Below are 12,640 nucleotides of genomic sequence, written 5' to 3' on the forward strand. Positions count from 1 at the left end.
GAGAGGCATTTGTATAAACTAAATAGTTCTTTTGTATTTGATGATGAGTCAAATTGAGGTATTCAAGAAGACAATGTTAACAAAGATTGTCTGACTACTCTCTAATTCTCTTTCCTATGAAATATTTACTATTTGCTCTCCATCTAGAAACCATCATCAATACATTCATCAAACCATCCAACAAACCACATAACTGTATACATTCATCACAAACTTTCTAGTTACCTACAGATTCACTTCTCGGTCTTCGGTCTTCGGAGTGATGATTCTACTCTTGGAGGTACCTATCATGATCTGATATCCATCTTCTCATTTCCTATCTATAACATTCACTTTGGGAAAGAGACACAAGAAAGAGGTTTGAAGGAAACTTGGAAAAAAGTGGCGGAGTCAATGAATGTTCGGGATTTCTCTTGAATGGTTTCTGGTAGGTAGTTTTATCATTTCTAATTTTTCGCTTTCTCTTTCTTCTCCTTTCTTTGCTCTCATCTATCTTCTCACAGTACGAATCCCCCTTCACACACAACGATACCCTACAAACAAAACACTCAAACCAACCACCCGTCACTCTCCTGAAATGTTTGTTCCCTTCCCTACAATCAACTTTTTGACAATCCTGTCTTTTCTCTTCATCATTGTGTCTGGAAATCCTATCAAGCGCAGAGAGGAAGAAGCTACAGGAGTGAGAATATCAGGTCTTTTCGGTCTCTTTACTACAGTTGCTACTTCTGCTTTGACGACTGGTGAACAAGTAAGTTCTGGACTTCCTTCCTAACATGATTATTTGATGATCTTACCCTTCTCTTTCCACATCACCCTATCACCGATTTCCTCAGCCCTAAATCACTCAAAATAGCCACTCGATCAGCCTTCCAAGAAAAACACCATCACTAATCCTATCACCAACCCAACAGGTCGGTATCGTCATCCTCTCAAGCCAAACCATCTACATCCAAGAACCCAACAATTTACCCGCCACAGAATGGGGCGTACCGGAGCCCACACGCTCCAGCTCCAGCTCCAGCTCCTACGCAGCTGGAGCTGTTGCTGTGACTGGCACATTTGGGAATACACCATATAGTTTTCCTACCTCTGGTTTCCCTGCCGCGAGCACGCAGGTTGATGCTTCTTCGTCTGAAGCTTCTTTTACTGATGCTCCGGCTCCGGCTCCTGCTTCTGCTTCTTCATCCGAAGATTCTTTCACCGAGACTCCTGCATCTTCATCTGCATCAGCATCAACGGACTCAACACTGATCCTAACACCCATCATCGAAGACGAACAACAAAGCGCCGCCACAACAACATCATGCAACCCCGCCATTGCAGGCGTAACAATCCCCGCTAGCGCTCTCACAACCGGCGAATACGTCGCAGTGGAAGTTCTCTGCGAGGAAACAATCTACATCCAAGAGCCTAATTTCTATCCCACCAAGACCTGGTATGGTATCTCCGCCTCCTGGACACTAAATACCACGGTCACCACAGCCACATCTACATCCACGATGTGCAATACCACAGTTGCCGGTGTTACTATTCCCACCAGTGCCCTCACGACCGGAGAACTCGTCGCTGTGGAAACTCTTTGTGGCGAGACGATCTATATTCAAGAGCCTAATTTTTATCCCACCAAGACTTATTACGGTGTTTCCGATGCTGCTTCGACGAGTATGACTACAACTTCTGCAACGAGTGCATCTCCATCAAGCATGACTATGGATGTTGGATCGCAGGTACTGAATGCCCGCGCCGGAGATGGTGTACCGTTTTTTGCGAATAACATGCCGACTTCTCTGCGTCATGTGAATGCGAATCGGATTCAAAGTGTTGCAAGTGGTGGTGCTGAGGCTTTTGAGTAGAAAGTTTGTATCAAAATGAATATGGGAGATTCGCAGTACGTGTGTATTCGAAGATTATTTCACATGTATTGTGGCAAGCTCTAGTATAATGAAGGCAAACAAGCGCAAGAGTTTCAAATATTCATGACTTTGTTATGGGGAAATGATGTGATTTTCAAAACTTGCTCTTGTTTGAGCGATTTGCTTGAAGAGCTAAAAGCTTTGAATGTAACGATAGTATAGATGACACTTGTCATTATGGCATTAGAATGTAAATAGAAGAGTGCCCTCACAAATGCAAGTGAAAATGATTGACAAAAAATGTGAAATGATATCAGATGATGGAGCTACCTAGGTTTCTGCAACTGTATCTGATAGCAGAAGACTGCTTTTGGTGAACCTTTGACCAGAGAATCTGACAAGTTGACTATTGTGTATAACTGAGGAATAAGCGCGACTATCTGCAGAAATCATGCTAGTATTGATCGTGGTTGTGATAAATCGGTTATCGCCCGCCGAAAGATGGTTAAGTTTGAGATTCCCATGAAAGATGCTCCTTCATAGCCTTTCCTATATCGCTGTTAAAGTTGGAAAACCAATCATGAGACCACCCATCCTCCATATCCTCTAATTTCAAGACTTTCCATCGTGATCCTGCATTCATCTATCTTGACACGATTTTGATAATCAAGCTAACCCGCACCCTATTTCCAGAAATTTGGGACCTTCGAAATTATTAGTTTCTTATCATACTTTACATCTTATTTTATCCATGAATTTTCTCAAGGTATTCATCTCAAATGGATCCATCAACCCCCAAACTCCAAGCAACGCAAATTTTCCCACGTCCAAAACTCCAACCATGCACAACCTCCTTCTCGGATCCTCTATAACAAATCAAAATCATCCAATTTCTCTCTGTATTTCAAGATATTCCTCTTGATCTTCGAGCCATCTACCCAAGTAACGAAATCTTCCATGCTTCTCGTAACTAAAAATGCCGTGTCGGTGATAGTTTCCGTACCCACTCTAACATGTCCTTGCTCGATAATCTTATTCGCAGCCTGTACTGTCTCTGCCATTCTTAATCTTGTCATTACAACCGGTAAACGTCTTCGACAGAATGCGGAAACAGTAACGTGCGATTCAACGGAGGAAAGTTTGGAAGTGGAAGCGGTGGAGGGGAGAATTCCCATATCGTGAAGTTTAGACAGGAGGAGCTGTTCATGCTTTAGACGGACTTGAGAATCGGGAGGTAAGAGTGTGAGTTTGTGGGCGAGTTGACGGAGAGACTATTCATATGTATATATTAGTACCTGATGGTTCCTATCATTGGAACAAGAAACTTACACCGCAAAGTCTATTGTATTTTTGATAATCCCCAGGTTTCTGGATCGCATATCTTCGTATCACAGCCGCATCTCGATGATTGTTATCCGATGCGTAGGTTGTGAAGTCCACTTTTCGGAGGAGCTTTTGCTCATGATGCTTAAGTTTACGAACCATATTGTGAAATTGAGTTCAGTTGAAAGAGTTGAGAGATGTTATGTCTGGCGCAAATGTTTGATGTCTATCATTATTCCATTGTAGATATCGAAATAAATTTTTGCGGGTCATCGGAATAACCATCTCCGATGCGGGGTTTCGGCCCGCTTTGGACCTCAAGATTTTGGTATTGAGCAACACCAAGTGGTCCTGATATTGAATCGTTCAAGTATAGCAACCATGCCTCCTCGACTACAATGTTTAAATGCCGCGCGCAATGCGGTCTCATCGCCGTTCCTCGGAATGCGATTTTCAACCAGTAGGATTATGTCGGCTGGTATGTCAATTACCATTCAAAAATCTCTCCACCATGAAGCCAATTGCTAATGCTCCTCGCAGAACTTCCTCCAAGATCCGACACATCCCCCTCAGAAGCGATAGGTTATGATAGTCTGATGTCTCTTATAAACAAAGCTCAAGAGAAGGGCCACGAGCGACGCAAGGCATTATTAGCCAATTCTAGGGTGCAGCAAACTGCGGCTCAGGAATACGAAGACAATGTTTCGAAATCAGCTCTGACAAAACAAATACATAGAAGATGGAGAGCTGGAGATGTGTATGCGCCACATGATTTGAGTGGGATAGAAATGGCGAAATGGAAGAAGAGAGGAAAGGTTACGAGGGATGTTTTTGATGTGGTGGCTTTTGACCCTATAGCTACGGGGAGTTACAAGGTTAGTTTTTCTTTCGTGGATTGAGAAAGTAGAATGATATGGCCATTTTTGAGAGAAGCTTGAGTAGGACTAATAGATGTTTTAGAATTTCTCAATCATGTCAGAATATGTAACGCCGATGGGAAGGATTAGAGGAAGTAAGGAAACGGGATTGAGACCGGTTAATCAGAGAAAAATTGCCAAGGCAATTAGGAGATCTATTGGTTTGGGTATGATGCCGAGTGTGCATAGACATCCAGAGGTCCTTTACAAGGCGAGGGAGAAGGCTGAGATGAACGATAATTACAAACGAGGTACATTGGTGTAGGGTATTTGCAGGGTGGCAGAAATGAAGGAATGTATGATATATGTCGACTTGGTCGCAAACATGCGCCCGGTCGGTGGAGCTGGCCGCAATGATATCGAATTTAAGTGCACATCAATAGTGGTCACGGAACACACGGCATCAACCAAATGAGGAGGCCCACTTCCGTGAAGTTACTATCATGCCATCAGCCGTTTGACGTTACCACTGGCGAAGCTACCCCTGTCACGCCGAATTTCTCAAGTCGAAGAGTATGCGTTGGCGAGGGGGCTGATTCCTTCATACTATATGAGCGCTTTTGGGATGTGTTTTGATGGATATCCATACAAATTCAATAACGATTTAACAAAGAAAAAAACAATATTTGGCTCTGCAAGTGTATGAACACATACCATATTTATGCCTCAATTATTAGGCCATAGGCCTGGATAGGTACCCAGGTAGGTATCCTTGAAGTCGGAAGCCGTACAAACAAAACATCGCCATTATTCCAACAGACTAGTTATCAATACTCCGGTCTCTAGGTTAACTCTTCCACTATAGATAAGTTTTAAATTTCTTAGAATTTATTCAAAAGCTTTGATATTTCATTCTAAACAAATTCATCCATCCACCTTACCTTCAATCAGCCTAACTCAAAATGAGTCTCTCGCGTCCTTCCTTTTTACTAAATTGGACCCGAAAACCTTTCCAAAGATCTTTCAAGGCTCTTACTACGAAAACTTCCCATACTCATCGGACTTATTCTACTGCCAACGACCCGAATGTGTCAAATTCTGACTTCGGCGATGATCTAATTCCCAAGCACAGCATCTATTATGAAGAGTCAATGAAGATAATTAGTAAAATCGAGAAGGAGCTCGAGGAAAAACGTCTTTTAACGGAACAAGTGAATATGCTAGAGTTGATTAGGTTGAGATCAATGTATTTCAGAATGGTGAAGGAGAAGGGAACTGTACTTAGGAAACAACAGTCGCAACTAGATACTATGGAGATGGAACGCAGACAGACCTTTAAAGTTTTCTTACCAAACTCACTCCGCCAAGCCAATAAATTCCCGCAGTTGGAAATCATCTTTGTCGCTACCTTCGGAATTTCAAAGGACGACGTCAAACCTTTGTTGGTAATGGACGAACGTTGTGATGAGAAATTCAGAGTACAGTATACTTTGGAAGGTCATGGAATGATTTTCAATCATCTCATGCCGGACAAATTTCCACCAATATTCAAAGAATGGCTGGAGACGATTCGAGAGGTCAAAGGCCAAATCGACAATGCAGAAGTGGCATATGGAGGAAGCGCCGACATCGAGGACGACGATGAACCAACGGCGCTGGATTTAATTTCCAAAGTTGATGTCAGATTGTATTTGAAAGCTAAGGAATTAGCTGAGGCTTGCGACCTCGCTTACTCTGATGATTTTAAGACTTCTGGTAAATCTACTTATCCCCTTTGGGAATACAAGGATAGAATGATTGCAGAATGGGAAGAAAGGGAATTGATGCCAGAGTTGATGGCGGCTGCAAAGGCCAATAGGAAGATCTACTGGAGGTATCTATGAGGTTTCCAGTTGTATTAGATGGTGTAGAGATTTGGGGGAAGTGGGAAAGGAGGTGGGACCTCGCCTCGCAAAACTGTTCTGTCACGACAACATAATGTCCCTCTTTAAATAGCAAAACTCCCCGCTCTATAATATAAGTATTGGTAGTGATACTGACAGACCATACATGTAGTTATCACATGAACTTGTGATTTTGAATGTTGCAAAATGTGAGATTGTCCCGTGAAAATCGACAGCCGAGAAAGCAATTGGCCAATCTCTTACGAACAATCGAGGATTTTTAAAAACTCCACAATATCTCAATAGTTAATGAGACAAACTTGTGCAAAAAGGAATTCGGTGTCAAAACCTGATTTACAGGGGCTTCCTTTGGAGTCTCGCAGAAGAATGCAAAGGAGCCTTTTTTGTATTATAGCAAGTCTCTTCCGTAACTTCTATTGCTTGAGAAATAAGCGAAAAACTGAAATACATCCATAGAACAGGGGATATCTCGACGACCAATAATAGGCAGATAAACTAAAATAATGTTCATGACTGCGTTGAAACCGAGTTCGGAGAAGCGTTTTCTTGAGAATCACGGAACAATTTGATGGATATACAACATAACATTTCCTAAAGAAATTGAGATTCCTGTGATCTAGCTCGTGCAGATCAGGAAACGAAACCGAGGATATCTCGTCTGAATTATTGGGATACCGGGCAGGCAACACTTATATGAGTGTGAGATTCGGACCTGAAAGATAAGGATAATTGTATTCGTGTATGCCAAATAGCGTGGTTGAGTAAGAAAAAACTATCTGTAGTTATGATTGATCAGCTTATGCTATCGAGATAGTTCTATTGGAAATGAAAACAAGTTGATATCTCAGTCATGAGTGTCCGATTCTTCTGATTATGTACCTATTCCGGGTAATTATACACAGAGGAATGGAAAAGATTGGACGCCAGTGCAAGTTATGCAGTGTATAGAAGATGTGAGTTTCAATGAGGGGGAAATTTGAGGCTTCGATTGTGGCTTTTTATTGCAATGATCGATCGATTTTAATCGTCAGAAAGAGAAAATGTCATTGAATTTCACAAGAAATCCGTAGGTTCATTTTCAGTCACTAGCAATATTCTAATCAAATCTGATACTATCCCGCCTCTTCTTGAGCCCAAATTGAAAATCTCAAAATTCACTTCTTCTCAGAATATACGACAAAGGTTACCGAGCTTTAAATGGGCCCAAAAAGCTTTTTGGCCCCAGAGAATTTTGATGTTAATTGTCAAAACACAGTTCTTGTGAAGACAAAAAAGAGGTGCAAAAAAATGTGGTGGTCTAGCTGTCGTATTCGGGAGGAAGGAGTTATACATACGTTCGAATTGGTGAACAACTATTCCAAGCGCCCATTTGCTCCGATCTATGCGATCCTGTATCAATTGCTGGTCTATATGACCTCTTATAAATTGCTAAATTGCTAAGTTGCTAATTTCTAGTCTATGCGACCACTAAAGTCGAATGATTCGATTTCTCAAATCATCCTTTGCTAACTGTGATCTCGTAAATTATGATGGGTGTTTCATAATCATACGAAGGGGTGGCGGATGGCTGTCTGCATTCTGTGGCAACTGTTAGCTTAAATTGTGAATTCTATTTTGACTCGAGCGGTGAATTAGACAGCTAGACCACAAGATGTGTTTGTTTTGACGGTTTCAGCCTCTGAAAAATATAAAGCAGCGGTAGCGAAGCGCTTGTTAAGGGAGAATTACGAGGCTCAGTTTGGTCATTTGGGTCTTAGGTAGAGCAAGCGATCAAATCAAGTTCAACAGTACGAAATTTGAGCAAGCACCCGCGCAGTGTACGCCAGATTTTTATATATTACTATAGAATTTATAGACAAGCTATATTTTGGGCGTATTATTTAAGATTTCATAATGAAGATTTGATTCGGTTTAAGGAGACAGGAATAGTATCCTCGATTTTGCCGTTTATGTGTAGAATCTACGCAGACACACCAAGTCATATTTGAGCTTCTATACTTGCGATGGAAATTCCAAAACACAATTGATGGCGTAGAGATTTGGAAATTCGGAGGCTTCGTTCCACAATGCAAGAATTGTAGCCCAGGCGATTCATTTATGCTATGAAGGCTCTCGCTGCTATTGGGAACATGAGCAAGGTAGGGAACCATGTAGCAACATGATGTTCTATACTTTTGAGATCACGCTTTGTGCTGTACTTCCAAGGGAGTATTATACTCGGGAGAGCAATTCTAGAATCCCTTACCATACAAACGGAGGGGTTTAGATGAGCGAAGGTAATCGCCACTTTCGATGCATTTGCCAATCCTCAACCAAAGTCCCAACCTAGAGTTTTGTTTGTTCAAGGGTCTTACTTAAGCTTTATGAAATCAGTATGCACAATACACATAGTTCTATGCGCATCGAGGTAGTGTTTGTCTTTGGTTTGCGGGATCTAGAACGGGAAGCGTGATAGTTCCACTGAAAACTTTCTACACTTGTAGAAAATAGAATTAGAGATGACATACTAATAAATACGCTGATTTTTTTAATTCAAAAAACAAGAGCCTGCGTTAGTGTCCTACCTTATATTACTCATTTAAAATGCAAGAAGTCAGGGTGGTCTAGTGGGATAGAACTAGCTTACATGAACCAAACCTCTATACAGAAACGAAAACCTTGGATACCAACTATGAAGTACCAGGCGTCAGTCTTCTGTGCTTTGAAGCCATGAGTATAACTTTAAGATAACTATATGTGACAATGTCTTTGACTGCGGCTCCCAATGATCCAAGGAGACTTCCCAAGGCCAAGATAATAGACTGCACAGATCTTCAAGCTTAGAGAATATTCCCGAAGGAGAAGAGAGTCGATACTATGTCTTCTTTTACTAAACTCTTACTCAAATACAACTAAGAAAGTATTACTATAGTTGCTTTCACACAGAAGGAAGAGGCAAAAGAAATTACCAAGCGAGGTCTGAATCTGCTGAAGTTGTGTTGTGAGCCATATGGACCGTGCGCAAGTGGATCCACAATGATTACATAAATACTTCAAAACGGCTGCTACTCAATCGCTAGGCTGTCGGGGATTGATATACTATTTATTTACTCTCAGCCTTGCATCTTTTCTCGAGGTTTCATTATTTCAATGCTTTGAACCTTGAATTTTTGATACAATAACATTCGCAATTATGTCTGGTCGACGCGATTTCCTCAGTCAAAAGGCGCCAGAAAATTATGTCGCTGGTTTAGGTCGAGGAGCGACAGGATTTACAACACGATCTGATTTAGGTCCTGCGCGAGAGGGACCAAGTGAAGATCAAATCAAAGAGGCTCTTGCAAAGCGCGCTGCTCAACTCGGTCAAGCAGCTCCTACAGCATACGGAGCTACAGAAAAAAAAGATGATGATGAGGACGATGAGCGCTTCCAGGATCCGGACAATGAAGTTGGGTTATTTTCAGGTGGCGTTTATGACAAGGACGATGATGAAGCAGATAGGATCTACCAGGAAGTAGATGAGAAGATGGATAGAAGGCGGAAAATTAGAAGGTTTGTCTCCCCATTTATTTCGAGTCCCCATCATCCAATGCATTTGGTTTATCATATGAAAATAGATGAGCAGATTACCGACGAGTTTACCTACAGGGAAGCACGAGAAAAAGCAGAAAGGGAAGAATACGAACGCAATAATCCCAAAATTCAACAACAATTCGCGGACCTGAAACGAGCATTACGAACAGTCAGTGATGAAGATTGGGCAAACTTACCGGAAGTGGGTGATTTGACTGGCAAAAATCGACGAAGCAAGCAAGAATTGAGAAAGAGGTTTTATGCCGTCCCTGATAGTGTTATTGCTGGAGCTCGGGACACAACTGAGTTGGGGACCACTGTAATGGATGATGGGGGAGAGAGTGCAGCAGGAGATGGACCTGATGGAACTATGACCAATTTTGCGGATATTGGAGCGGCGAGAGATAAAGTACTCAAAGTAAAACTCGATCAAGCGTCTCAAGGCACCGACTCAATGTCTGGCAGTGCGACCAACATCGACCCGAAAGGATATCTTACAAGTTTAGCCAAATCTCAAATTAACGAGGGAGAAACCCAAGTTGGTGATATCGTCCGTGTACGAACTCTGCTGGAGTCTGTTATCAAAACGAATCCAAAGCATGCTCCAGGATGGATTGCAGCTGCTCGTGTCGAAGAGCTTGCAGGAAAAACTGTAGCGGCACGTAATATAATCGCACGTGGTTGTGAGTATTGTCCTAAGAGCGAGGATATCTGGCTGGAGAACATTCGATTAAATGACAACCACAACGCAAAGATTATTGCCGCAAATGCCATCAGAAATAACGATCGTTCAGTGCGGTTATGGGTTGAATCGATGAAATTGGAATCAGAACCCAGGGCCAAGAAACGAGTCATTAGGCACGCGTTAGATCACATTCCTCAATCTGTGAATCTCTGGAAAGAAGCTGTCAATCTCGAGGAAGATCCCAGTGATGCACGTCTGCTTCTTGCAAAAGCCACCGAGATCATTCCCCTTTCAGTTGAGTTATGGTTAGCGCTTGCAAGGTTAGAAACATCCGAAAATGCACAAAAGGTCCTCAATAAGGCTCGCAAAGCTATACCTACTTCTCATGAAATTTGGATAGCTGCTGCCCGTCTTGGTGAGCAAATGGGCACAGCGTCTAAAATAAATGTCATGAACCGTGCTGTTAAAGCTTTAGCAAAGGAGTCTGCCATGTTAAAAAGAGAAGACTGGATTACTGAAGCAGAAAAGTGTGAGGAAGAGGGAGCAGTTCTGACTTGTGGTAACATCATTCGTGAAACACTTGGATGGGGACTGGACGAAGATGATGATAGAAAAGACATTTGGATGGAGGATGCAAAAGCTAGCATCAACCGTGGGAAATATGAAACTGCTCGTGCTATTTATGCTTATGCACTTCGAGTATTTGTTACTAGCACAAAGCTTTGGCTTGCAGCTGCAGACCTGGAAAAGAACCATGGTACCAAGGAAGCTTTGTGGCAATTACTCGAGAAGGCTGTCGAAGCACGCCCTACCAGTGAAGTGCTGTGGATGATGTTAGCAAAGGAGAAGTGGCTAGCCGGTGAAGTCGATAACGCACGAAGAGTCCTCGGTAAAGCATTCAACCAAAATCCAAATAACGAGGAGATTTGGCTGGCGGCCGTGAAACTAGAGGCAGAAAACAACCAACCAGAACAAGCACGAGAACTTCTCAAGACGGCACGACAAGAAGCCCCAACTGATCGTGTATGGACAAAGAGTGTTGCATACGAAAGACAGTTAGGTAATATTGACGCAGCTCTGGATCTCGCCAATCAAGGATTAAATCTCTTCCCCGGTGCAGCCAAATTGTGGATGATGAAAGGTCAAATTTACGAAGGCGAAGGTAAAATGCCACAAGCTCGTGAAGCTTACAGTACAGGTACAAAAGCCTGTCCAAAATCTGTTCCGCTCTGGTTACTATATTCACGACTCGAAGAGCGAGCTGGTATGGTCGTTAAAGCACGTAGTGTTCTCGACAGAGCCCGGTTGGCAGTCCCCAAATCACCAGAATTATGGACGGAATCTGTGAGAGTTGAACGACGCGCAAATAACACTGCGCAGGCTAAAATCATGATGGCAAAAGCTCTCCAAGAAGTACCCAACAGTGGATTATTATACACAGAATCGATTTGGAATCTTGAAGCACGTACACAAAGGAAACCAAGGGCATTGGAAGCTATCAAGAAAGTCGACAACGATCCAATTCTTTTCGTCACTATTGCCCGTATTTTCTGGGGCGAGAGAAGACTGGAAAAAGCGCAGAATTGGTTCGAGAAGGCTATTTTGCTAGATAGTGATTTGGGTGATACGTGGGCTTGGTATTACAAGTTTCTATTGCAGCATGGTACTGAAGTAAGTCTCCACTCCCCTAACTCTAGACGTGGAAATGAGAATAGGCGGCTCGATGGCGTGGTTGTGTTTGCGATGTAGATCAAGACTAACATGATTCAATAGGAAAAACGAGCAGACGTGATACAGAAATGTATACTGAGCGAACCTCGCCACGGGGAGTATTGGCAGGCGGTAGCGAAGGATCCGAAGAATGCGGGCAAGGGCATCGAGGAGATATTGAAGTTGGTGGTGGAGAAAGTAGAATGAGGGGATGTTATGGATGGAAATGGAAATAGGAATACAATGAGATAAGAGCGAGGAAGTAATGGGTGTATGATATGATATTGAATAGGTATGATATTGAAGACACATAAATATTTCACATGAGTACTTGCTTGGTGCGTGGCTTGATAATTGAATGAAGCATGTTGTATACGTGTAATGTATTGCACATTTGGATTATGCGAAAGGAATTGAGTGCTAGGTTGGTGATGGTATTGTATGGAACAGAGTCTGATTGTCGGTGTCTCAATGAGGCAAGGAAGGTTGAGACTCAAACGGAAAGATTTGTAGGGGTTTTGACGGGGGGAGAGAGAGGAGTAGGGAATCTATTACACAACATTCACGAAAGACAAAAGACGAAAAGGTGTATATGAGTGAAGGTGATTTTATTCGCCAACACTAAAGACCATTACCAGTCATCCATCCATCCCTTCCTTCCTTCCGGATATCATACATTCATAAGAGCAAGCTATCATGTGTAGCATGCAAAAGTAAAGCCCATTCAATCCCAACGCTAAAAGAAATAACAAT

At 42.4% G+C, this 12,640-nt stretch overlaps 5 protein-coding genes across 5 annotated transcripts; 4 read left to right on the top strand and 1 right to left on the bottom strand.

Moving 5' to 3' along the window:
* Window positions 1–577: 577 nt before the first annotated feature.
* Window positions 578–1,856, top strand: EAE98_008924 (uncharacterized protein; the record flags this gene model as incomplete). Its single annotated transcript, XM_038956547.1, has 2 exons — window positions 578–751; window positions 915–1,856. The coding sequence occupies 2 exons, from the start codon at window positions 578–580 to the stop codon at window positions 1,854–1,856; spliced, it is 1,116 nt and encodes a 371-aa protein (XP_038807259.1).
* An 866-nt stretch (window positions 1,857–2,722) lies between these two features.
* Window positions 2,723–3,341, bottom strand: EAE98_008925 (uncharacterized protein; the record flags this gene model as incomplete). The annotated part of the gene is made up of 2 exons (XM_038956548.1): window positions 2,723–3,127; window positions 3,186–3,341. 2 exons carry the CDS (start codon window positions 3,339–3,341, stop codon window positions 2,723–2,725), a joined length of 561 nt encoding a protein of 186 aa, XP_038807260.1.
* Window positions 3,342–3,560: 219 nt separating this feature from the next.
* On the top strand, window positions 3,561–4,361 carry EAE98_008926 (uncharacterized protein; the record flags this gene model as incomplete). The annotated part of the gene is made up of 3 exons (XM_038956549.1): window positions 3,561–3,657; window positions 3,720–4,054; window positions 4,140–4,361. The coding sequence occupies 3 exons, from the start codon at window positions 3,561–3,563 to the stop codon at window positions 4,359–4,361; spliced, it is 654 nt and encodes a 217-aa protein (XP_038807261.1).
* A 637-nt stretch (window positions 4,362–4,998) lies between these two features.
* EAE98_008927 (uncharacterized protein) lies at window positions 4,999–5,919 on the top strand (the record flags this gene model as incomplete). Its single annotated transcript, XM_038956550.1, has 1 exon — window positions 4,999–5,919. One exon carries the CDS (start codon window positions 4,999–5,001, stop codon window positions 5,917–5,919), a length of 921 nt encoding a protein of 306 aa, XP_038807262.1.
* Window positions 5,920–9,112: 3,193 nt separating this feature from the next.
* EAE98_008928 (uncharacterized protein) lies at window positions 9,113–12,094 on the top strand (the record flags this gene model as incomplete). Its single annotated transcript, XM_038956551.1, has 3 exons — window positions 9,113–9,471; window positions 9,568–11,848; window positions 11,951–12,094. The coding sequence occupies 3 exons, from the start codon at window positions 9,113–9,115 to the stop codon at window positions 12,092–12,094; spliced, it is 2,784 nt and encodes a 927-aa protein (XP_038807263.1).
* Between the last annotated feature and the right edge of the window lie 546 nt (window positions 12,095–12,640).

Source organism: Botrytis deweyae (genome assembly GCF_014898535.1).
Source record: "Botrytis deweyae strain B1 chromosome Unknown BDEW_024, whole genome shotgun sequence".
Taxonomy (NCBI): Eukaryota; Fungi; Ascomycota; class Leotiomycetes; order Helotiales; family Sclerotiniaceae; genus Botrytis; species Botrytis deweyae.